At 38.1% G+C, this 27853-nt stretch overlaps 1 protein-coding gene across 5 annotated transcripts in view; it reads left to right on the top strand.

Annotated features, from left to right (window-relative positions):
* LOC111253836 (BMP-binding endothelial regulator protein-like) overlaps positions 1 to 27853 on the top strand; it is a 118248-nt gene that overhangs the window by 67370 nt on the left and 23025 nt on the right. For all 5 annotated transcript variants that reach the window (XM_086974156.1, XM_022813924.2, XM_022813923.2 and 2 more), the window contains 6 exons: positions 12825 to 12937; positions 17588 to 17758; positions 24621 to 24779; positions 24939 to 25010; positions 26483 to 26683; positions 27632 to 27766. In XM_086974156.1, the coding sequence (XP_086830282.1) occupies positions 12825 to 12937; positions 17588 to 17758; positions 24621 to 24779; positions 24939 to 25010; positions 26483 to 26683; positions 27632 to 27766 (851 nt within the window). The remainder of the gene's footprint in view (positions 1 to 12824; positions 12938 to 17587; positions 17759 to 24620; positions 24780 to 24938; positions 25011 to 26482; positions 26684 to 27631; positions 27767 to 27853) is intronic.

Here is a 27853-nt window from a genome sequence, read left to right as displayed (position 1 = left end):
AGCTAAAAGCATTCTTCTCATCCGTCCTAAAACCATCAGCACAATTTATACACTCGACTTAATCACCAAAAGCCTTCTGCACCATTGACATTATCGTTAAGCGCTTGATTTCGTTCTTAAGCGGACCAGCAGAGGAATATGATGTCATAGGTCCAATCACGAATAGGCCTCTAGGTGATAAAAACCAAGTTTCTAATAATCCATATCTTTTTGACTCAGTCATATTACTAAGTAAATGGTCCTTAAGATCATCAAAAACTTTAGTAACACCGCAAAAGACGCCGATTGTTAAATGTCACCCACCATTAAACACTTGATATACTCCACCATGAACCATGATAAGTTGATCTCTTAAGCAACGTAAACATAAACCGTACATGTGGAGGGATGATCTAAAAAGCCTCTGAATAGGATAATAATTAAAAAGAATACACTCCTGGAAAACCTTAGATAGGAAGAGGGTTACCGCAAGCCATGTTAGTGCCATGTATGAATAAATAAATATAGCATGAGAAGATACGAACTTAGAAGAAATAGTGCAAGTAGCAACGGAAAGTTCAAAGACAAATTCAATCGACAGAGCTTATTAGAGAATGCTAAGTTTAATTACCGTAGTTGGAGGAATAAAAGAGAACCTATATGGTATGCCTTAAGAGCTTCGAACACTGCTTCAGCAGTTGAGCAGCAGTGATGTCGAATAGAAAAAACGAAACAGCAAAAAATACACCTAGTTTTAACATTTTTTTGGCAAAACACAATATGAGATGAGAGTTAGGTGACAGTTAACTTTGACTGACGGCAAGAGTAACAAGGACCTTACAACATCAGTAGGAGTTTTGGGTTCATTGCCGCCACTAAAAAGAAAGGAAGGAAACACGTTTGTCACTTTTGTTCTATTGGAGCATTCACAAAGATCTTGGTAATAGTAGAGGAGCAGCTGCCAGCAGTCTTAAGCTTGGATAGATAGGGGACATTCGTAGCTTCCTTCATTGCATGTCGATGGATGGGTGGGGACTCCCATTTCAGAGCGTGTGTACTACAAGGTGTGGCTTTAATCAGACAATCAAATTTTCAAGCCTAATATAATCAAAACAGAATTTTAAAGGCAGGACATGTAACAAGATCAGTTAGAAAATAAACCTTTCGGTAATCAAATAACTTTTTACTTTCAAAGATCCTTCGTCCGAACCGAGAAAATTTAAGTTAAAGTCGAAATTAAAAATACCGCATAATATTTTCGGTTAATGGAAGCGGTAGAGTGACCTTTTAGCTAGTACACAGCACGAGAAGTCAGATCTTAAATCTATCTAAATTGCCATACCGCCTTGATGAGAACATTCTCAATGTTGCTCATATTCGTCACTATTAAAACAGGGTCATGCATATTTCAATATCCGATCGTTAGTTAAGCAGTCTTCAGTTGATAGGATTGTTCTGTATAAAAAAAAGGTTAAAATTTATTTTCAATAGCATGATTATTAGTATTGGGATCAAGTCACTGTAAGCACAGGAGTTCAGTATTTAACGCTACGTCGGAAACGTCACTTGCATTATATTCTCACATAAGCAACTCTACAAAAAAATAATTCCATGGGTCTCAGGTAAAGGCATGAAATACTCAAGAGTAAACAGAGAACCATTGCAAATGATTCATTTTTTTTATTAAAGGAGGTTGACTATTATGCTTGAATAATATATAAGATCTCCAATGCTTTACACAAATGGTAGGATTGAATAGCTGCAATGGTGACATTAGTAGTATGAAACGCAGTATCGTACTACTACAGTATTGTCACTTCTCTGATACTACTACGATCTTGTCATCATATAAATGTATCATAGTATATTTTAGATTTGTGTGTATTATAAGGAAAATTTACGCAATGAAAATGTTGAGGTGAGATTGTCTACCCAGCAATGAAACTCCGTGAGCGTATGTTTAGGGGCTACAAGCCGGCTCAAGTTCTACTGGTCCAGGCGGGCGGTGAAGTCGCCAGTAATGATCAAAGGACAGGCGAGATGAAAAGACAGCATTTCAAATCCATTGGCAAGTGTCTTCGTTAGTACGTATATTCATTCCGAATCAGCCGGACGAAAATAAGCTGCTATGAGACTTAATCATTGGCTAAGTAAGGCAATGACGTTATCCTCTTTAAGACGTGGTGTAAAATCGCCTATTTTATGAGAGTAGAAAACAGAGACGCCTTTGCTAGAGCGGGCTTGGTCCGTTGATTTCAGTGCAGGACAACGCATGGAGTAGAAGCGCGATGAGGGAAAAGGGCTAGCTTCAAATCTCCGGTAGTCCAGACCTCTATACTGTTAAGGGCTGCCGAAGGGAGGAACACCAGAGTTGCAGTCCCCTCATATTTCTATTCTTTCTTCCATCTTCCAGTTCTTAGTATCCTCCGAAGGTTCGGCCTTCCTGGAAGCTCCGTGATCATCCTCGCAGGCGACAACGGTGATTTAAGGGCCAGATCCAATACGGAACACCTTAAATTCACCTCCAATGCTGTCAGAGCTTGCTTTACGAAGTCAGAGTTCCGCCCAGTAGTGGTACACGGACTTTTTGAGTTCTTTTATCATAACGACTTAGCGATTTCTATCAATTTTAAAAGAGGTGAAGAACTTCGTAAATCGTACACGGAATCCTGCACGATTTGTACTAGAAAGAACTAGAAAGTCAATTATTTTCGGTTGGGTGTCTATGACGTCTGGTTTAGATTAAGCCTGGTCAGAGTTTGCAATACATCATTTGTAATCGTGACATCGTGCTATGGTTACTAATCTCGTATAAAAGAGTATGTAATCAGCTCGAAGACTTATTGGACAACTTGGAGAAGCAAAGCACCATTTTGATACCGCATGGCACGCACACTTCAGTTTAAAATACCTGTGTTAACATAACAAGACCACTCACAGCTGACTGAGCTCCTTTATCGGTCATAACGAATTCGTCGAAAAGTTTGCTAAAATCAAGTCTGCTAGCTCACTCTTTTATAGAAGTTACGTAAGTTATATTGGATAATACTAGTTCTTACTTGTAGGTTTTTGCGGCTGTACTGAAGAGTTTAAGCGTTGTCTAATAGCAGCATTCGCTACGTTTATACTTCATTCTATTTCTAGTTCTGCGTGGATATTTGTAATACTACTTCACCTTCGGAGAAAAGATTCCTTTTCGTCTAGTACAGCATTCGGGGAGGTTCTGCTCTCTGTCGGTGCCTTGTTAATTTTTTTTGCTTTTGATTTATGTTACGCGCTCGAATATTGCTGTTCATATCTTTTTACCCTGGAGCGCCCAGTTGACCATAACGTCGTTCTCAAGCAGGAGTCTTACTCTTTTTTTGGTTTCTGCATATTCTTCTTGACAAGTTTGCAATGTTGAGTCAAACGTTCCAGAATATTCCAGTGCCGCATGTGATGCACGCACTACTTGACATTTTTCCTACTCTAAAAAGAAGCTCCTGGGAACACTTGCTACCTATGAGGACTTACATAAGTCATTTCTTCGAGTTACCTACCATACCTTTGTTTATTTCTGATATTAACCTCCTAGTTTATATAATGACACTTTTCGACGTTGATCTTCTTCTCCAGGCAAGCACCTAATCCTCATAAACTATTTTCAATTCCCAGTTGTGATGTCCTACAGTACCGTTTTATTTTATACCATAGTTGCGACACCTAAAGTGGTTCGGAATATTACAGTTATCCGCAACTTTTTCAACACCAGGTATTTAAGCCAAAAGGAAATACTTTAAATTAATCCTGCTGAACTTCTCTGGGATTTTCAACGGACCTATAAAGTTGCATTGGTTACAATATATCGTAATAATTATTTTCCAAAGTTAAAATTTGAACCAGCAATGGCCACATTGTCATGGCTACCATGGCAACAAGATACGCATTAGCAACCCAAATTATTACCTAACCCCAACCTTATTAACCCTCATCACCATTATCGCCGCCCACTGTTCACATCAAGGCTAATTTTGAGCATTATTTCAAACAGTAGGTTCAAAGTAACAAGGGGCGGCGGGACGTTTGAATCCGGCTAAAATAAACAGAAATTGATTGCTAAATAAGCTGTGAAACAATAAGATACTGCTTCTGAACTGAACTGAAATCCAAAGATTAAATGCTTGCGGCCGTGTTCGTTTTATGAACAGATATCAAACAAATGGCGAGTAATTACGGCAAGCACAAGAAATGCTGAATGAACCTAACCTAAAAAAAATTTAGTTTAGGTGGACATCATTGATGTGTAAGCTTGAATTTGTTAATAAGTGAAAGGATGGCAGAGAGGGGTTACTGGTTAAGAGACTGGAATAAATATTTTAATGAAAAAGAGACGTTAAAATTGACCTTGACTAAAACTCGATGTACAAGTTTGTTGATGCTAATCAGGAGTCAACATTGTTTAGCCTCAATACGTGTTAAAAGGCACACATAAGAAAGGTGGCCCGGGTTCCCCAAAGCAGCATCCCTCCCCAACAAAGACAAATTGCAAGCTGTTTTTAGTTTTTACATTTCTCTTGTTTACGTAAAAGGAAACTGGCCCAGTTTTGTCATTGAAACCAACACTTTATAGCCAGCCGGTCTGCGCTTATACAGCTATAGATGTGTAGTTACTTATATATGTAAACTGTAATATCAACTTGTTACAACTCGACCACGCTTACCCAGCGGATTGTCCTGATCCCATAACCGGTAACCTTTAGCGCCCAACTGGTTCGGATAGGAATCCACTATATTTAAAGCTGGCTATCGGGTTGCACAATTTCTGACTTTCAACGCGACTGAGGGTGTCTTTCAGGAGTCCGCGGAAGTGGGCCTATACAACGAGATCTCTAGTCATCCTAGCATACACATCGTTGTCACGGTAATACTCGCAGGTGTCTAGGCTGTTTCTTCTGCCCAGTAGAGAACATATTCACCTTTTTCTAGTGGTGAATAGGCAGATCCATTATCGATAGAATCGGAAGGGACGTTCATTTTTGGCCTTTTTCACAGCCACGTATGTACTGATGTGTCCTAGATCATATTTTCTGTCCAAAAAATGTTATGCAATGAGGCGGCAAACAGTTTCCTGTGCACTTGGGTTAAGTAAGAGTAAAACAATAAGGCTTCGAGTGCCCTTGAGAACACGGCTAGCGATAGAGGGTGTTTGTGTAAAAAACCGTCTATTTTTCAAGTTTTTTTTACAATACAAAGGTCACCGCTGTTTTGCGATAGCTCACCAGATCATACGCTTCGTGACCGGCATTGCTGTAGACTTGAGGTCCGAGTGGACTTTCGTCGTCGAGTCGTAACGCGTGGCGCTCCCGTAAGGCGGAATTAACAGAATTCAGTAGCATCAGTCTTGCCAGGAAGTATTTAGTCTTGAACCACTCGGACTAACTTAACATAGAAACTTACCCTCAAGGGGATGAAAAATTAGCGAGAAGCGCTAATTTTACCGTTCCTTAAACGCTGCTTCAGAAAACTCTGAACGCCGGCTTCATATCTGGCTACTTAGGAAGAAAATGCTTAGCTCTCACAAACTTGCTAAACGTTTCGCCAGCTTTTTTGTGGCGATAAAAGCATCTTTTTGGTGAGCCTGCTTGCTCTAGAAGAAGGCCTTCACATAGCTTCACTTTAAAGCTTTCTCATATTCCCTCTGTACTGATCAGATTGAGCCCGGGTAACTCCTTGTAAACGAATATGCGCCCGCCGCACGACCCGGTCCGGTGGCTATACCCTTTCTCTACTAGCCGCTCCTCAGCCCATTTCGTAGCCTTCCTCTCGTCGAACGTGACCCGGGGCGACTCCCAATCAACTAGCGGTTTAAGCAACTCTTTTGCGACTTCGGCCATGTTGTTGCTAGCCAGGCCACTAAAATAAAAGCAGACGTTAAAAAAGCCTGACTTAGGCTACCACGGATAGCCAACAACCGATGCAAAAAACATCGCACGTAGTACTTTACATCGGAACTGACGCTCTTCGCCTTACTTTGAGCAAGCGTAAATTACAACTGTACCGGCCAAGCAAGTATTCGACCCACTGTATGTTTATAGTACAATATGGTTCGCCTTTTTTTAAAAAATGATCTGGGAAAGCATTTCAAGTCATTGCATTCACGCACACGGAAGGTTGGCCCTCGAACAGGTGTAGTGTCGGGATCGACTTCCATGTGATACGAATCGAGCTCCCAACGTGCAAATTGTTTGTTATTATAATCTCGTTCCTATTCATAGCAGTCTCAGAACTATGTAATCAACTTGCTGTTACTGAGGGCATTAGTGATTAACATGGTGCATTGTACCTGTTAGCTGCTACGTTTAAAAATCGATCATGCAAAACCTAAATGCAGTGCGTACATCTTGGCCTTATCGACAGCACCCGTAACATCAGAAGCGTTTTGTAATTCCGCTAACAAAGCTATTTACATTCCTAAGCTGTAGTGTAGCTACGGACATGTTGGAACAGCATAATTTGGCACGATCATTGTCACCTTATTCAGAATACAACACGGTCAAGTACAGTTCCTAAACGACGATCTTACTATGAGGGAGTATGCATAAATCTGCGTATGTTTTAGGTTGTCTGCATAAATTTGTGCGGAGCTATATAATCGTTCAAATCAAAAACGTCCCTATTATACATGAATGTATATGATGAGCTTTTCATTTCGATTCGCTAGTATAATTATCGTACTTACATATTCAAGTTTTCTTATTATGTGCCTTTTTTTTATTTAGTTATTTATTTATTTACTTGACAAGTATGTGTAGTTCAAAACGATATCATGCAAGCTGTCTGCAGAGTTACAGTGTGAACGCAGACGGATTTATTTGCGTGCCACTTATGTTATCTAAAAGTCATAGCCCTCACCTCCCGACGATTGCTATATAATCGGAAAGGAAATCGGTAAGAAAAGATAGATGGGTCTAAAGTCAGAGGCAAATAAAGGACAACGTGCTGGAAGTAAAGGACAAGTAAAGGATATCAATTTTATTTGCAGAATTAAAGGCAAATTCGCGATTTTGTTTGAATTTACTGGTTGGTACGGGGTGGACAATTATACTTGGTCTTAAGGTTTTTCGTGCCCAAATATTCAGGCTAATCTAAAAATATTTCATTTTAGTAGTCATCGAACCCTCTGCAATTTCACGATCCTTTACATTTCCATAAGAGAAATATTTTATAATTGCGTAGCAAACTTCCTATAATGGTACTCGTCTTTGGCTGGCCTCGATGTTTGCCGTCGGTACTTTTTCGGCGATGCTTGAGCTAATATTACAACAACCTTCACTGACCAGTCATTCTCTAGAAATTTTTAACTTACGGCTTGGAACCTGTGCGACTATCGCACCGAAATATCTGGTAAGAGAAGATGATTATAAAAAGTTATTGAACATATTAATGCCTTGTTCATGTTATTACAGTTATTATAATTACAAAGATCACGCGTATTGGAATCTTTTTTTAAAGTTTAATTAGAAATATCAAACTCAATAGAGTGAGGTCGGAATCAACCAATCTTCTTTGGCACTTCTCGGCCTGTTATCAGTACTTCCTAGTTAATATTTCGAAACACAATTTTTCTAAATATAATATCAACGATTAGTTAGCACGGGTCTCGTTTTGGCACACGGAAGTCTGTTCCAGAAGTCGCATAAGGTAAACCATCAGTTGTCAAAATTTAATGATCTCGCGCGCAGTACTAATTTCATGGTAGGTCCTTTCTTTCCAGGCTGTATCTACATGACACGCACTTTGAAAAAGACACATTCAGCCGCACACACTAAACACATAACTATATGGTGAAATTGCCAATTAAATTGCTTCCTCTTTACATTAAATTCAAATTTAGCTGGTACACCCTAGACGCATGGGGGTACAGCATATTGTTTTATTAAAGCTTGCTTCAGTTATCAACATTTGCTTGTCAAGCAAACCCTGCTTAGCGGAAAAGAGGGCAAATACGCAAGGTGGTATCTGCGGAGCATATTCAAAATGCACTAGCAGGTATTAAGTATTTATGATTGCGACAGTTTCTCTATTTTCTATGTTTGTACAGTGTGCCGTTCGATACACAGCCAACGGACAACAGCTTAATTAATGGACATATTGCTCAATTTTGAGAAGTTCCGGCTGTTGAACTACGTTTCTAACGCTGGGTGGCGTCGATGTGAAGTTTGTAGCCTCTGACATTCTATGTTTGTTTTCGGCTAACGAGAGGGGTGAACTTTCTAGCAGAACGATGCCGATGTGGCGGGTGCATTAATACAGAAGGATGAAGTTCTTTCTCTTCTAGCTTACTCCTTTTGGTAACCACTAGATTTCAACGTTAGCCGTCACTCCACTATTCTTACGCTAAACGTTGAGGACGCTCAGTTAAAGAGAAGGCCACATGTATGAGTATCTTGTATCATAATGTACAAATTTATATGAATATCACATACTAAATACAAACCTAATCATGTAAGCGTTCACAGCTCTGTATGAAAAATGGTCGGAGTCAAGTGGTCCTTACAAGAAATTACTAACATGTTTAATCCCAATAAAACCTATAAAACAGTGTCTAAATTGGCTTGCGAATTTCTGACGTTCTTCATAATTCAAATTTAAGGAAACATATAAAAGTAATATTTTTCCATTTTTAAGCAACCGCCGATACTAGAGAGGAACTTTAGTAATCGTAAGCAGCTCACACGAGGCGTGACTCGCCCATCTAAAACCGGCAGCCCTAGCAATATGAAGTAATACTACGTAAGATATGACCTTATCTTCTACCACCGTACATTGTTATCTGGATGGTAAAACAGCGCACTGTATAATCAAATGCTGCCAAAAGGGAATAAGTAATTTGATATAAGAGGTATAGGTATTTGTTTGGCATGGCGTTGAGACTAGAATCGCGGACATCAGCACGTGAAAATAAGTTTTAAAATCAGTGGGCCATGCGGGACATAAAAAAATAAAGAACATTTCATCGTTGTTAAACGCATAGCTTTTTGATAGGCTTAGCCCTTTAGATCACTTTTTAGTTATGCTTGAGTCTGCTATGTCACGTCCTACGGGACTCGACTAGTGTTGGCTTCTTCGATAGGTTAAATCGCTACACAATCTGGACTTCTAGGTCATACCAATAGTGACAGTAGGATTTCGTGGAACTGGAGAAAGTTCGACAGTTTTCTGTGATAAGAGTGCACCGACCTTTTGTTTTAGTCATCGATCGATCACTGCTGGTGTCCAAGGCCACTTGAACTGTGCTTAACCTACTTGCTATATATAGGATATTTTTAAAACTTAAATGTTCTGAGGGGTGATAATGTTGGGTGGAGAAAAACATTTTCTGAATGCGATCATGGGACATCAAGGTATTGTGTCTGAACACCTATAGAGTGATAAACAGCATTAAGAAAAGTTGTTACTCTATGAAAACTCTTACTTCAGTCAAAAAATTGACGATCTACTTCATTACCTAGAAGATGTCTCAGGTGACTGAATGAAAATAATTTAGAACTGGTAGCTCTTATTTCTGACACGTGCCTGATAAGTTCCTAAAATAGGCTACTTATGTCTTAGAGGAGACCAGTTATTCGCAGTGAGCGAAAGATTTGGCAGTAGAAGAGATACTTAGAGTCAGAGATTAGAAGGAGTTAGCAGTAGTTTCGTAAGCGAGACCTTCCTTATGTCCCTACAAGAAAATAAGCCTAAGGGTTAGAAACTTTGTTTTGTACCTCATCACAAGAAGCAAAAAATCAAAGTTTTGACAGTTTATAAGATACACCAATATTCTTCAATAAGCCGTATTGCTCGTGTTATGGAGGGCATACTAAGCCTGTGTAGCATGCGCAAGTTAAGATGCGCATTTTGTTTACAAACGCTATGTACATTAAGATCATTTGGGGTCCGAGCGCAATATTACTAATTCGCCTACTAACTTTATTGGCTTTTGCCGAGTCTTATACAAACCTTCGTTCCCTTTGTAAGCAAGATTTACTGGCTTAGCCGATTAAAGATTAGTGGATACAACGAACTGATGCTGGCCGACCCTTGCTGTTCTTTTCAAAGTGCAGGTAGGTGATCACACGGCCATACTTGGTGATGCCTAGCGAAAAATTATCGAAACTTCAGTCTACATCAGATAGCGTTCTTCACAAGCTTCTTCTTACTTCAGACAATTATGTGAGCTACACAAATAGCAAACTGTCTAAAGATGACAACTGCTAGCTATAACCAAGTCTTTTGGTATTAAAATTAAATAAAATATTATTGTTATAAATATAGTTTTAGTATCAGCTTCTTTGGTAGAATATAGCGTATCCTTCGAGCAAATCTGCTTTACATGTGCAACAGGATGACTGATAGTACTGATGGACGCAATTCCCTGGTCCTAACACATTTGGATGTATTTATTAGATGAGAAGACCCCTTACTATACTATTTTAATTTTTCTATGAGTAAAAAGATCTTATAGTGAATAATAGGTTCCATTATCTACAACAAAAGTATCGCCCTGATGGTGCAGTACTAACGTGTTTGTCTACTGACGTTAAGCTTAACTTAACGGCAATAAAGCTTGAACATTTGTATTTTATAGAACGATGACTAACGCTGACATTTGTTTCGCTAACAAAATAAGGCTAAAATGAATTTGCTGCAAGGGAATCAGACTGGGAAGTGCACAGCCAGTTTCCTCGTGTGTCCTGACGGCGTTGTTGTGCTTGTGTTCTCACATATCAAAAACTCCACATAGATAACGTAAACACATGAAGATCTTTTAAAAACCGTAAAATGATTTTTTCACTTTTAGCACCCGTCGTATTTACATTTTTTATGGTTAAAATAAAAGGTGAACGCTTATAATAATTAACATGGCAAGAACGTCAGAGAACTTAGTGTTTATTAATTTCGTCGGTATCCATTTTTTTCAAATTTCCATGGAAAGTATGCCACTATTGAAAATTTGATTTTGTTGCTCTCAACTTATTCTATATATATGTATAGCTTGCTTAATTAGTGCTAGAAAGGTATAAATGGCTGTGTTTGTGTAATTAATGCTAGATGATTTAAAAGGTATGATAGTGGCAGAAAGTAGATGCCTCGAAAGGTTTCTATGCCAACTCAGTTTGTTTTTTACAGAATTAATAAACTTACCTAGTTTATTCTGAAATGGCCTCTCGTAGGTTTTAGCGACCTTATTGGTTGGTAACTAAATTGATAAAAACGACGGGGAAAAGTCTAGATGTTCTTTTAGGATTCCTTTATTGAACACAACCATATTATACACGGCTGTTTCAATTCTAATAAGGGTATGTCATTAGTTACACTTCGTTAACGATCTCATGGCATCGTGTTGAGTTGTTGAGATAGTGCTACTGTTCCCTAAAGTGAAGCTTTGCAAAAATTGGCTGCACATTCGACAACAGTATCAAGGAAAAACTCAGTTAGATGCGATCTCCATTAGCCAATATGCCCCAAATTTGCCCATTTAACGATGTATATATGCATACATGAAGATTTATGTAAACGGTCATAGACTTTTGTCTACCTTCATTAGAGTGTACTTTTAGTCCAGAAAATGAATCTCTAAGAGTTGGGGCGACTTGCGATAAAACTGGTATTTCTGATAAAATAACTGTAGGCTAAATGGTGAAGGTATATTAATGCAAAATGTTCCGGAAAGCTTTTGTTATGTAACGTTTAATGGTTTACTAACTCTTAGGTTTGTAATGAAATCCATACGTTAGTCATGGCCGACAACACGGTATCTAAGAGGCATTTGTAAGGGATAGGTATTAAAAAAATACGGGGATCGATGATAGTATGTGTAGTACGATCACTTTAGGGCCTACTAATGGGAAATTATTTGATTTATGATAAATAAATATTAAATAAAATAAAAGGAGGTAGTGAAAAGGCATTATTCCAAAAGCAAGTCCCAAATATCAGCTCATCCATATCTAACAAAAAGAGCACTTCAAGTTTAGCAATAGTCTAAATCCCACAAAAAATTGTTAAATGTGGACGAAAAGAAGAATTTTCAAAATATAAAAAAATATTTATTTTGAGTCCAACAATGCGGTCCGCCCTTATTAAGGAATTCACGATGAGAAAGTATATGCAGAAAAAGGCAGATATTAGCATTTATTACGAAAATAGCGAATAGTATATTGAGCTTAAAGGTGAACTACCACAGGAGTGTCGTAGGTTATAGAACTATTTTCATTTTATTTCCAGGAAGCATTGTTTTAAACATTTACATTGGAAATAGTCGTTCGAGCTCAGCTCTTACAAATAAAGTGCAAGCCAAACATATAGAACTGCAGTTATCCTACTCATTACAAAAGTGGAGCCGTTTATGGATGAATTGGCGTACGGAGGCAGGATTTTTGTGTTAGTTATAATGGGCTTTCTCTCACACAATTCTGCTTTGAAAGAGGAAAAAACAAGAAGACAACGATAATTGCCGAGCACGACCAAGTAATCGATCAGATTCATATTGCACGAACTGTATTCCAGAACACAGAGTCTGCCCACAACCTTTCCATCCTTTTTGCCAAGGTCGGCAGACATTTACTTTTACGGCAGGCATCAGTGCCTTTTTTTAAGCGCACTCGTATAGCAGCGAATGTAATGTGCATCTAAAATCGCAAAAAAATTCATTGCAGCCTCGTTTGATAAACATAAATAGCTGTTTTTGGTATGTATACGTCAACATACAAAGCCAAAAATTGCCTAAAAAAAGTTAAATTATTGTCCATGAAATATATTTAGAAAATAGTTTATTCGGTGACATAGCCTAAATACATATACTTCATGTCTCTGCGTTGCAGGTACGAAATCACTAGTGGGGTCCCCACTTGGTGGCCGATGCATGATCGGCACTGAAGTTTTTGACGATGGGACTGCTTGGCCTCTCGACCAATGCACCTCGTGTTCGTGTACTGTGAGTGTTAGCTTAAGTTAAGTGAACAATAAATCATGTCAAGTATTCATATATCTCTTATTGGAATTAGATAAGAGTGCTTCGGTAGTATTTTTTCTTTTTGTGACAGATGTAAACTTCTAGTAGCAGCTCCGGCTCGGTACAGACCGTTCCTATTTAAGTTAGAGGTCATGAACGTAATGCTATTCGTATTAGTTTAGCGTGACATTAGTGTTATAATCTGAAGTCACAGAGCCTCAACTGAATGTAAAACTTGGAGCTCATGCACGAGCAGCAACTTACCGCTTTTTCACTCTAGCGATCAAACTGATCTATTAGTCAAACATGCGAAGCATTTATAAGTATTTACTATAATTTACTTTTATGTGACCTTATTTCACCAGAATTTGGTCTACGACGGAACAGAGCGAAATAAATTTGTCGCTTGCTCAGAACGTTTGTATGATCTTTTTGATATGATCATTGCTATAAAGCAATGATGCCCGGTAAAGATTACTAAGCTTAAAAGATAATCAGGCCTATCTTTTTAGACTCTTTTCGGCGCGTTCTAACTTCAATAACTGATAATATTTTATTTACAGAGTTCTACTCATCCAAGAGTTTATCGATCAATATGGTCTGTCTCTGAAGTACATTTTGGATTATTATTATTATTATCATTAGCATTATCGCTTATTATTACTTTACTCGTTTATGGGGGTTGATTTAACGAATATGATGGCAGTGTCGGTGACAGCAAGCAAGGTGTTTTAGCAAACTAACGCCATTTTTCTGATATAATGGCAAAAACAATTTCACTTCTACTCTGCCATATTAGTCTAAACCTGATAACTGAACATTACTTTAGACACGAAGAAATGATCGTGTTACTAGGACACTATTATATTCGACTATACATCGCTTTCGTGAAAATAAAGACAGCTATAATATAAAAAAAAAAAAAAAAAAATACTAGTAGTGATATTAAGCATCTTTATCTTTGTCGATTCATTTTTTTATTTTTTTCTAATATATCTCTTCAGGTATCCTTCTTCTGAATCCTTGGAGTTACGTGAGTTTAGTTTTTTTTTTGGGTAGAGGGCACAATGAGATACAACAATAAACTCCTTACATTTTAACAATTTTCTAAATTATCTGGAGAGAGATGATGCTATATAGAAACGATGTTGGCTGAACCGTCGTTAACCTTTGGTGGGCCGACCATACTCTACTAATGTAAAAATTTCGCAAAAACAACGTGCACATGTTAGGCCATCATTTGCGAGTGGAAAGGGATAATTCGCTTGGCAATCCCTGCGTGCATATCCAGGCTGGTGCAAGGCTCATGCTTTGAGCTCCTTGTCTTTTCATCCATAATCTCAAAACAGTAAGACTCGATAGCACCCTCTAGAAATTCTATTATTAGCTTATGCTCAAGTGTATCCGACTGCCATGCAAACAGCAGTATGTGGGTTTCTGTGCCCAGCAGTTAGCTTTGACGATTCCGTAACTTGATCAAATAATAATTTCCATGTTCGTTTCGATATCATAGTTTAGTTTTTTATCGGTCTTAGCAATCATATAGAGCAACTAGATTCCAGACAAGCATGGACTGCAATGCCTTATTTAGGTGTCTAGTACCCGGTATTTAAACACTTGTGAACAAAAGATAATCTATAGCATGTTTAGTGACACATAGCGTATGTGAAACCAGACGTACGTCGTGCTTTAGGCAGTCTTCTTGATGATAAATCGCAACGGCAACTGAAGAAAAGTTTAGCGCATTGACAATTGTTGTGATCCTTATATTTAGTCATTTATATCAAAAAATGCCTTATCACACTTTCAGCCATAGGAAAGCAAGGAAATGATTTGCTTGACTGTATCCTTTTATTGTCAGAAATCATTAGTTATTATTTTTATAAAGCTTGTAGAATATAAAAAATATATGTGTACAAATGAATGAAATGTATAGGGCATTCGGCCTGAATCCTACTAAATTTACTTATATACCAGATTATATATGCCAATATCCGCTATTCTTGGAACCACAGGAAAGCTACTTCAGTGTCGAACAAAATCACGAAGTCGTCATGGTGAAAAGCTCTGCGTCGTTTTCGAAACTTTACAGCTACTTCATTAGTTGTTATCTAATACTTTCGCTTTAAACAAATTCCGACCCAGGTTAAAAAGCTCTTATTTTGCTTGAAATAAACGGTTTTCGGTATTAGCAGCTTTCACGCGGCCTCCGAAAAATTAGGGAAAGAATTTTGTAAGGCAAACCGGAAGGTCCTCAATAAGGTTTAGATTTGAGGGGCTCAAATATTTATTCAAATATCCAAAATTTCATTTTTGATACACTTGAGTCTTTAATACAAAAATTAATGGTCCTTTTCGAAGCGAGAGATATCAAGCATTAATTAGATCGTCAAATACACTCCAACGATTAGTGTCTTTGAGATTTTTCGCGCCTTTTCGTACCTTATGAACTTCCGCTCTTATTTGAGCCTTTGCGCCTTAGGACTTCTGGCCTGCAATAATGGAACTTCAGCTTATGGCACATATATTCGACACTTTGAAAAGTTTCCGCCTATCAATATTGTTTAATGTACGACTACCATAAAAAGTTCCTTGCGAATTGAAAAAATAATATTTAGAAAAGTGAGCGGTTTGGGTCCCGATATGAAGCTACGATCACGGTAACTGGTCGCTATACTGAATAGAAATTACCGTCAGGAATGACGATTTTAGCACATGCAAAAAGTGTTGTTAAAATACCTGTTTTCATTTAGATACAAACTTAGAAACAACTTATAAGCTAGATCCCGAACGTGCATGCATCAGGTTTTTGTTTATCTTATCTAATCTATCTGATATATCATATAAGATAGATACGGGACTCGTTTACAGCAAGCTATTTCTACACTCCCTCTTAAAGTCGTAACATTTGCGATGCGGAAACAGAACTACTCTAGGGGGGAAACCGGGGCATTAAGATGGTTGTCTGTCACTTTGGTAGTTAAAATTACAACTCATTCGTTGCGCAAAATGTTTATGCCGGCGACTCACTGCCTATGGAATTAAATTATCTATATATGAGCCGTGACACGTGTAAGGGAAAACCCCTTATAGAGCCATAACAAAAAAAATCTAATTTATAAAAAAGCATATGGTGGAGGATTGGCTTGCTTGATAGTATAAACTAAAATGTGTTTTTTTAAAGGTTTAAGTAAGTCATATGTATTCTAGCATTGCGTGCACCCTTTCGCAGTGACAACAATTTCGATATAGACTGAGACACAGAACAGAGCATATTTAAAATTGCAGATAAATGAAAGTGGACAATTTGTCGCGAATGAACATACATTTTTCACACTTTTTACCCAAACTGCCTTTTTGGGATGTAAGTAGGTGAAAGGTTCCTTTCTGTTATAGTCATGCACAAACTGGGGCTGGCAGACCGTCGAGCAATAAACACAGTGTGTGCGACTTGCTACACGCGTTCTTGTAAAAAGTTACTGTCGGACGGAACAGTAAGTGTCATTCCGTAAGTGTCAAACAGAACTCGGATGAGGCTCCTCGTTGGTGAAAGAAATACTAAGACGATTAATCAAGAAGTTTGAAGAGACTAACTCACTGCGGATGAAGTGAAGTCACGAGTAACACGAACCGAATGAGCAAGTTATAGCGAGCTTGCTGCTATCGTACGCAAAGTGATCGACCGATTGGCCTATCCCAGATTTTGATATACATCGATGACAAAGATGGATCTCTTCAGTTCTATGGTTTGACTCCACTCGATTTTTTCTATGGGGCAATGTAAAATATAGAATCTATAAAACAACGCAGAAAACAATATATGACCTTTATTCGTGTAATGAGTGCTGAAATTGTTGCTGAACTGCACAGAGCCGTAATTCAAAATGACATGAAACGCCTTGAATTATGTAAGCGGTGCCTGGGAAGACATTTGACTGCCATTGTTTTCCATGCGCTGTCCGATTTAAGCACTCTAACAAAAACAGATATTTTCCATTACGGGGCCACCTAAAGAGACTGAGTATGTTTGGCCCTTAGCCGGATGAACATGTTTACAAACACTGGACAGACCTGGCCAGATAAATCTCTCATACTTTTTTAAAATATTTTAATCGCTATTATAATTATATTATTCTTTACCATGCGAGTTTTGTTTGCGTATCTATGTACGTCCTTTAAATAAGAATAGAGTTATTTTAAAATTCTCATTCGTGTGCTTCATTGTTACAGCTTGAAACGCAACAAATAACTAGCATAATTTTTTATTATTATTATTATCTCTGAATTATCAACGTACTTTTCTAACTTTCTACTATTTTTCTGCAATACCTTACTATATTTCGAAATATACTTCTCTGTATAAAAAAAGGCATTTTAATAAGGAACATATTGCACATGGTTCTTCGTAGAGCCAAAGAATGTTTTACATTTATAGCCTCGTAGTCATCCTTCCATAAGTTATGCTTCTTACTATTTTTGCTGTTAAATTCAACGTCAAATAGGCTAGTAAAAAGCAACGATACAGGATTAAGCTTAAGCCCCATCATAAAACTTGTTGGGTCAAACAAAGTTTATGAGTAATATAGAATAACATTTCTTTGTTGACTTTGGATGTTTCCGGCAAACGAGTAGAATGGTACTTCCGTCTGCCACCGGATCGTTTGTCCTCGGCTCGAATGTCCCCCGGAGCATCAGACGCATTCAGGTGATACCTGTTGTCCCAGGTGCCGAAGTCCCGCCCTCCAAGAAAAACGGGAAAAGAATCCTTTGCAGCAGTGCACACACAATGGAAGACTCTATATGGTAGTATAAGTTCATTTTATATTTCCATTAGCTTATAAAAATACCTATAATAAGTGCTACGATTAGGTCGAGAGGTCAGTCGGCCACCTAATTCTCAACTAATATCATTTGGCAATGCTCATTTCTTACGTGGCCGTCGTCAAAATTTCCGCTGAATCGATCGTTCTGATTTAGAACGATGGCGCAACGTATCTTGCAACACGCTAAAGAGGAACCACATATCGTCATTAGGTATTTCTATGTCAAAAGCCTTAACGCCCACAAGCTGTAATATCTAGAATGTTTTTAACGCCAGACGCCTGTCCTTCGCGCTAATAACAATTTATAAGAGTTATTTTAAAACGCTTTCATTGTTGTTTTTATTCACAATAATAAATGACAATTTGATGATAACGGTTCTTCTCGTTCATGGAGAGTGGATGGAGTATAGAGCCAGGTAGTTACGAAATAACATTGGAGCGCTCAACGTGATAAACGGTACGACCTCTCGCGCTCACAAACCCTAAGTACAGATACGAATATGTGCAGGCAAATGAAGCTTTTTGTAATGGTAGTTGTTTGTGCAGTTCTCCTTTATATGAATTACCTACAAGCCGGAATTTTCCACAGACTGAAGGAATGACATTTTAGCGCACTCCTTGCTCGTAATCTTGCACACGTATTTAAATGAAACTTGCCTACCTAGCTACTTTGTGAATCTGAGAAGGTGGGTCGTAAAAAAGATGGGCGGCACTGAAGTGTGTTCCGAAAACCGCAATTTTAGGTCGCTTGATAAATCAATTTTCAGAGAAGAGATAACCGTTTCGAAAGATATTTGAAGTATTTGCTGACTCAAATAGGAAATGCGTCGAGATACACATAAACATCAAAGCAAGTTGCTTCCATTTTTAATTAGAAACTGGCTGAGCTACACAATCCTTTTCAACACTCTGCATAACAATAAAGAAAAAAAATTACATACGCAAAGTTTTTTAATAATGTAGATGTACTCTTAAAACTAAAAATATTCAATATACAGCTTCGGTGCATTAGTCAACAATCCGGTAATTATTTATCACCATCAAAGCTAATTAAGCACGTCGCTGTTCGGAAAGATACTGAGGACCTGGAAATGAGGAATTTTTAAGCGTGAATTGAACAGGCGTATGTTAACTCGGAACAAGTTAGCATGATTAGAACTATATGCGCAAGTTATCGTATACAGAAGTCTTTTAACTAAAAGTATCTATTAATTTTTATTAAAACTTATAGGTTGTCCACGTTAAGCCAAATCATACAGCCCACGCCGAAACGGTTTCTTATCGTTGTACGATCTTGCACATTAAAGCTTTTAGTCTTCGTACCATGGACACCCTCTAGAAACCGAGATCTGTAAATATACGGGATAGCTGGAAACATCAGTCGAAGACATCAATCAATTTTGTTCTCAAGGAATCTACCACAGAAAGAATAGAACGAACCTACTCTCATCAGTCGCCGTAAATCAAAATGAATTTGGACAGATGGGGTAACTGCGAGCATTGCCCGATTTACCATTTTTATCTATTCCCGCACATTGTTACCTTAGCCTTTGTTAGGCCATCGATAATTGTTTTTTTTTGTTTGCTTGGAGTAGCAAACGTTAGGATAGAGGCCAGTTAAGTTCATCTTCGACAATTCGTAATCCATTTATAGATAGTCCGCTATGCCTGCCTTGTTTCAAGTTTTTCCAACTAGTAAATTTGGTTGACTCGGCCTTCTTTTTGGAATGTGAAACGATTACAACGGTCATATATGCCAAGTAGTATTCTCGACTTAATGACAATTGCGTTCAATAGACACATAATGCAGAAGCTTTGCTACACGTAGTTCCACATATTAAACAGCCTCGATTTAAACTATTTAAGACTACTCTTTATAATTTAGAGCTCTATATATCGCCGCTTTATATGCCTGTTTCTATTTTAGACTTACTTTCATTGATTTAAAAAAATAATAACGAACGAAATAAATGTATCTTCCTACCCAGGGCACTCGATCAATTCCATCATATTATACATGAGAATACATTCAGATTCACAAAAAAAAAATAGATTGATTAAAACGTTCAATACGTCAAGCTAAATATAGCTTTAACTTTAAGTAATACATATACATTTATGTTGTATTGGTAGTATTCTTATGATTACGGTTGGAGACTAAAGTAATTTTCTCACACGCTATAAATCTTTGCGGGACGGGTGATGGTTCTCAATTTCAGCAATTACGACAAAGGAATGAAAACCTTAGCAAGTATCTAGCCATTATTACAAGATCGGCTTCATACACATTGAAACGGTTTATGAAATACCTCACCCAATTTTTTTCCATTTGAAGTTATATTACATTTGCTTCTTTAGCTTTATTATCGTTATTATTATAAAGAATCTATAGAGAGCAAAATTTTTTCTCTGTGATCTAACTGACTCTCAATCTTCTTTCAACGCTTCGAGGAGTGTTCGAGAGGAATTCGACTGCTTTTTCTACTATTTTTTGCCTAGATTCAAATTTGGATCTTGTCGTATGAGCTCATTTAAACTTCTGACGCACCAAGGAAAGTGTTGGATTACTTTTAAATTAACTTATAGGATTGACAGTAGGAAAACGGTGTTGTAAATAACTAATTAATTGTCTACTAAAAGGTTTGTCTAGGCAAGGTTAACCGCTAGACCATTGAACTGCCTGGTTCAAAGCTCTAATTCGACATCAAATTCATATGATATTATATTTGTTTTTAGCAGTACAGAAGTTTATAGTAGATCCGACTGTATAGGAGTTAGTATTAATAAGTTTAGTCAATCAAGTTTAGATCAGTCATAAAATTGAAATCCTACGGCACTATATCAAGCCGTGTGAATGTATCTATCACCGGAAATAGTCTTTTTATGCACTTAAAAAAAATTGTTTTTATAAGCGGTTATCTAAAGAAATATTTATCCAATCAAACATAAGCGTTTTACTTTCAGTTGAAATAATAACTGAAGAAGGAACGTTACAGAGGAAATTAAACATAACGAATGAATATAAGACTTGCACTAAGATTCTACACTTTTACAGTATTCCTTTTAACCATGTTATACCACCTAGGTGCTATTCTTATTATTATTTATAGCTTTTTCTTACCTATCTGTCGAATACGCCTGAATGAGTGCGTGCCGTCTCCTTTTGTTGTTTTTTTACTAACACAGGGAGGTTGTCTCATGACTGTACGGTCACGTAGTAACCGTTTTTACCAGATCATACAACTTTTCCTCGAGCTTGATTTTTAAAGTGAATGGGTCATTTTTAAAAAGTGCAAATTTCAACATTTTATAAAATAAACAAGCATATTTAAATAACATATTAAAACCGATTTTAATATTAATAAAAAAGTAACTAAATAAAGTATTCGTCGATACGATAATCGAAGATGCCAGTATTCAACGGAAGTAATTATAATAATGGCACTCTAACTCTATTTGACATTTTTTTTCTCTATTATTACAATCAGCACTAAAACAGGAAGGCCCGCCATTTTTTGTAGAAATCAGAAACTGATAGACCCTCAGGATTCTTAATCCCTGTTTTTATGATCGCCTTACGGTTACGCTCGGTGTTTCTCAAACGATCTTTCTGTTTAGACAGCGCTTCTGTGTTTTGCTTTATTGGAATGTATTTTATATTATGTCTCAAATTCGTTGACCTTCAGCTTAATGCGCAGCCCCCGCAACAACGCGTTTTTTTCGTCCGCTTGTATAAAATGTAGAGAATCCTATTTTTAAAACGTACAAAGGTTTCTCGGTTTTTTTTTCCTTCTGTAATCCACCAAAATGTTCTCTGCTTTTTGTTGTTCGTTAGAGAAGCCAGAACTCAGACCATCATTCCTTCCTTCTTATTTGCTTTTTGAACATTTCCGTATTTCTTCTAGTACCTTTGGTGATTGTGGATATTACTGTTTACTCAAGATCTCAAGTATTTTTTTCTGGGTACGAATTCTACTGGTGGAAATGGCAGAGAACTTATAGAGAATTCATGATAGAGAACCTCATTCGGACCTCCCCTCAGAGCTGTTTGACCATTTTCAGGAATCCTTTTACCGCCCAGGTAGCCCTTCCCAGATAGCAATACAAACAAAGTAATATGTCAACGTTTCGGATATGTTTGACCTTATTTTCATTAAATGAACCCAGTGTCTTTGTCGTTCAAGATGGAGCCCACAGCGTCTTTTATATTACATAATCTGTGCGGTACATCACACATTTATCCAGCTTTGGTCTGAGGCATTAGTTAGAAATGTGGTACACCAATGTTTCGGCCTTCGGATGTGTTGATCCTATAATCTTTGAAAACGTCTTACAATCTAGATTTAGATAAATAAGTGCTTTGGGTTTTGTACCCGGTACTAGACTACTTCAAACGGTTCGCTGCCAGCATAAAACAAGATGTGTTTAGGCCCGGCCTCAAACCTAGATCGATTCACGTGTTCCTAAGTTTAACAGGTAATAATGTTACCACTACACTGCCACGAGGACAGAGCTCTTAACTTGTAAACTATGCGCCTTTCTTTCATTCCTTATCAAGACTTTCTCAGTCTCAGATATTTCGTAAATTACCGAGGCCTAAACCTATCTGTCAGCAATGGTTGCCGCTGATGTAGCGACTCTATTTCCTTAGCTCGCGACCTGCATGTGAGTCCTGCGATATAGTTAAATCTTATAGAAGCCTAATCGTATACAAAGCAAGGTCGACCCGATTGTAGTTTCGTAATTATATTTCTGTTTTTCTAATTCCCCGCTCCGTAATTAACTTCGTAGCCTCTTTTCTTCTAGTCATTCATGTCGGTGCTTTGCTGGTACCCTTCGTTTCGCTGTAGTGTGCCCAGAACATGATGATCAGCATGTAGCGGTTCGTTCTTATTATTAGGCTGTATTGTTATGTCAATAGTTTCATGCCGCTTGATCTGGTTTTGTAAGCTATAAAGTATACTTTAACGTCGACGATGCATTTTTTCTCAATGTGACCCATTCATGCATTTCACTACTCGACTTGTGATGTTTTTTTCATCACACCATCGTTATTTGGCGTCTTTTATCAGTTGTTGAGGAGTCACTGACGTCGACGCAAGTCCAAAGAAAATACGTTTAGATCTAGAGGCCCAGCGCCGTAACGAATAAACGCTAAGAAGTTTAGAGCTTCTTTCGCAAATCTGCTTATATACTGGCCAAAGTTCGAAAGTCTTTGAGGCTCCACCAATTCTGAGAGTTCATCAGAACTTCCTTCAAGGCGTTAGCAGAACTACAATATACAATGAACCAAAGATCATCGAACAATTTTTAAATCTCTTGACTATCGGGGAGTCTTCGTTTGGTGCCTAGTTAAATAGCCGGTTATACATAAACTGAAGATAGATTTAACTGAGAAAGACATCCTAATTGAATTTATATATTTCTATGATATTACGGTATAATACTATAGCGTGAGTATGGGTTTAAAAACAATATTTACAACAATAACGACTGCCATTCTATAACTTGTTTAGTGAACCAGTATCTGAATACCCCGTAGTATGCATATACCCTTTTACTATAGGCATATGGAAATGGTTTTACGATGCCACTGGTAAAAATTTGTTGCACAACTAAAAAAAATCTCCTGCTACTTAAGTAAATGCAAATAGCAATGCGTTTAACTGTTAATTCTTCTCAAACTGTTGGGCGACTCCTGGCTCACCATGTATATCCGGTTCCATTATTTCATTCGACTTAAATTCACAGGAAGTTAAATGTTAGCATCCTTCTTCGCTGCCACTACCATAGCCGTGTCCCTCTCAGACTTCGATAGCTTTGTGACTTCAATATTGTTTGATTTTTCCCTTGCTGCCTCCCTGATTAGCAGTGGCAATCTTTGAAATCCCCGCTGAACCAAAAGCGTCGCTTTAAATTAACCTTATCAAGCCCGCCTGCTCCGGCTATGTATTGCTCGATTCGAAATTTTTTTGGCTGTGACGTTATCCTCTGCCAGTAAAATGGCCTCGCATAACTGTTGCAGTGGCGTTTCAAATCGCATTTGCGACATCCTTATCAGTTGCCTTAGTCTATACTTATCAATAAGTAGGTCTCAAAGGTTGCAAGAAATAGTAGGTGCTCCTGTAATGAAGAACAGAAATACTAGTGAGGTCGGTCATACCTGTTTGGAGTTTTGCTTACTTGGCACATGGCGTAGTTGATTGCACTGCAAGACAATGCTGGAGTATCCGTTTTATTGCGAACGACTATAGGGTATCTCGAGGCTTGAACCGCCGAGCTCCGGCTTTTTCCTGCAAAAAATAGCTATCCACGGCACAACATCCAATCAAAACGAAACGAACGAAACATCATACCTACCAAAATACGTCGTTTTCATTCCTTTAGTAAGACTTGAACCTAGAGTAGCTTAGTGGACATTTCAAACTGCTACCTTCCAAAATAATCAATCGAATTTATCATTTAAGTATAATAAAACATTATAGTTTTCTGGTATGGGTGATTTTGTTTCAATCTTGCCCTTCCAAATCGTAGGCAAAACGATGTTGAAAAATCAAATCAGCACCTTTGAAGCCTCACCAATTCCATCTGCAACGTTGTGAAAAGGCCAGGATAAATAGCTACATTGCATCTCGTATATTTAAAGGTCAGAAAATAAATTTACCTTGAAAGGTCGCGAATTTCCGTAGTTTATTTTGTGTTGGAGTGCTGAAGGTTTCATGTAGTAAAGGAGTCCTAAGGTTGGGTCCAGTGCCTAAATCGCGTTACGCAAAGTCTTCTTTAATGGTTAGCTGCTATATGATGATTTTTTACCGACGATCGCTGCATTACGTTTCTTGCAGGATGGCGACACGTGGAAGGCAGGTCGCTGCAAAGAGTGCCGTTGTCAGAGCGGAGCTGCTTGGTGCGCGCCGAAGCAATGTCCGCCATCTCCGAAGTGCCCTCCTAAACATAGGCTTGTTTTGGCCAACCCAGGCGACTGTTGTCCGTCGTGTGTGGAGGTAACGTGAATAATAAAGATATGCGCCCAAATGATCTGTTCCTAATCGATTTCACATTCCCGGTAAAGGAGGTCTGCAACTTTGATTCATAGTATTAGCTACGCGTACAGTTGTTTTATCTAGAATACAGCTTACTGAATATGATTGTTTTTTTTTTAGAGCGATGGCGTATGCGCGGTCTTTGGTGATCCTCACTACCGAACATTTGACGGCGTTATGTACAGTTTTCAGGTTTGTATACTGCTTAATCATAGACAAAACAGGATATGTTTTTTACCAAATCAGATGTACCATCAACGTTCAAGAAATGTTATCTTCTGTAATAAATAACCGACAGCTTTTATTAAATTTTCTTCATCCTGCTATCAATAATTTACGGCACCGGCGGTAATGTAACTCTAATGATTGTCATGCATACAACAGATATCAATTATGCATGAGCTTAATAGCGATTATAGTATGTAGAGATGTAAAAGACATTTATGTGTTAGTTAATTTCCTCTACTCTTAAATTTTCCTTTGCTGATGCTCACGTCTCGTATAATACAGCGCTGAAAAGTTATTTTTTTTGCTCTATGAGCCTGTTCTCGAGGCATGTGTTTTCCAAATTGTAGGTTTTTGTCTAAAGTACGAGCTCTAAAGCGCCTGCTCAATGTGAAAAAACAACTTATTTAGTGCATCTGGCAGGTTTTTTAGCACGACACGAGGCCATGGCAGGCAGCGTGATGTGTGTCACAGAGTCGCCATATCTAATGCAGACATATCCTTCGTTTAGCTCATAGTAGCTCGCTAGTGAGCACAGTTTATTATGGTATCCGGGTATAGCCAAAGACGAGTAGCGATGTGAGGATTCGACAATTTCCACCGTTCATCTCTTACAGTTCTTTGGTTGATGAGTTCCATATTGGTGACGGCAAACTTCCGCTTCTGAGACACCCGGAAGAAACTGCAGTGGCTGATATTTGAAGGGTGGTATTACATTTTGGATTAGCAGTGAGACACTAGCGGGAGAATAGACGCGTTGATTACTTGTCGTGCGGTGTAGACCTAGTACGAGTTTCAAATAAATTTCACCCGGTTCAACATCTGCAATATTTATGTGTGAAGCCGTCACGGACGCAAGTAGGAAAGGCGATATGTTGCTTCAAGGTAAAAAAGAGGTCTTGGAGGTTTGATTACGTCTGCCATTCTAAACGCGTCGTTATAGATCATTGAGGTGAACAAAGTCGAGCTGCGTCCGTCGGAGGAGATTATCAGCGCGACACATGGAATAGTCGTATGCGGCATTATAATCGATAAACATAGCATAAAGAACGTTCTGCGGCTTGTCGAGAGGTTACCATTAATGTCTTGAATAATTATTTGACCAAAAGCTCCCATATTGCCTTTTCTGGATGGCCTATAGTCTTTTTTGGTTGGGAGATAATCTCTTGGTAAACAACCTCGCGCAACACCATATTAACCGTCTATAACAAGCGTTTTTTTTTAGCAATGCTCCTTAGGAGGGTAATTGTGTTATTCATCAATATAAAGGCTTACACTAAGAAATAACAAGGGGTACAACTGTACGGTTCAGCGAGCCCTGCAGTAGAAAATTGGCTTGAGAAAAAATCTTTCATAATGTGAAGTAGCTTTCCCGCAGTAAGAAAATTAAACTAAATTTAGCAAGTAAAGATGTCGTTTATTCGCTTAACCATTTTCAGGGTCAATGCCGATACATGCTAGTAACTGACGACTGTCTTCGTCTAAATGAAAGTAGCTTGGTAGTTCATGGGTCAAGTGGATTGACCTCTTCAGCAGTATCAGGGAGAAGTACGTTCAGTGTGCAGGTTTTCAACGATCCTCGTAGATCAAAGCATTATTCGTGGACACGCGGGCTACTCATTCGTGTTGATAAGCACAAGGTACACATATTATTTTCGAATAATACATAAAACACATAGAATATGATATTAACTGTGATAGAAAACTCGTATGCTGCTTTTTATCTACATTTTTCACTACGATGTTTGGGCTGAATGTGTTGCCAACTATATGTAGTTCCTAGCATCCCTACTAGGTCTCATATAATACATGCCATCTCAACACTTAGCCTCGTTTGACATTTTTGTTGTGTGTTAACCGATTAAACGAGACGACCAGATCAGCGGATCGACGCGTAGCTGATTTTAAAAAATTACGTTTTGATAATAGCCTAATAACAACCATATGCCTATTTATTCTGCTTGTAGGTTCCGATCGCAATTAGAACCGCTGCTCGACATAAAACCATATAATTTGTTCTCAGCCCCAAATAACTTGCGCCTACCTCCTAGCCTCTACCACATATGGCCCTATGACTTATCGGTAGACACGTTAGCATTAAGTTTCCTCGACTGCTTCTCTTTTCGTGACAACACCACGATCAAGCGTTCTGCTATTTATACAGCCCCCGACGCAGTACGTTTTTTTCGGTCTCAAACTAAGGAAACTACAATTTTGGCTCTCTATTGCACGTCACAAGCATTAGAATCACATACACCTAAAAACTGCTTGGCATTTCTTTTTAGACCTCGAGCTCCCCTTTGTAGCTCGTGGCATAGTGTCTTCCAGGAACGTGCAGTTTCCGACGGATTTACATACAAAGTCAATTTTCACTATTTAATAAAACTCAATATCCATATTACTATATTTTATTAGATGATCTGTTGGGATTTCTGTGCCATAAGCGGGATCCAAGTCTCTATATCTGGCTATAAAGTCGTTAGCACTAGCACTTTCTGTCTTGCTGAGGCCACTTAATAGCTCTAGACCGCGTCTTTTTTTTTATATCTTGGCGCTTAATTTTTGTTTATGTACAACATTGTTTGCAGATTCGTTTAGGTCAAATGATAAAGGTGAAGATTTTGGAGAAGCGTGTGAAGCTTCCCTACGTCGCGCTAGGTGATGTCACTATCTTCGCAGAAGGAACGAATATCGTTGTTAGGCTTCGCAAGAAAGGGATCAAGGTACGTTAAAAAGCGTAAAATAAATATTGTGTTGTAGATAGGTCACAACGTATTCTGAATCAAGTAGATTTTATTCTCTCTCTCTCT

The sequence above is a fragment of the Varroa destructor genome, unplaced genomic scaffold (genome assembly GCF_002443255.2).
Source record: "Varroa destructor unplaced genomic scaffold, Vdes_3.0 BEIS01000007.1, whole genome shotgun sequence".
NCBI classification, from domain to species: Eukaryota; Metazoa; Arthropoda; class Arachnida; order Mesostigmata; family Varroidae; genus Varroa; species Varroa destructor.
This window is presented reverse-complemented; position numbering and strand designations above follow the sequence as displayed.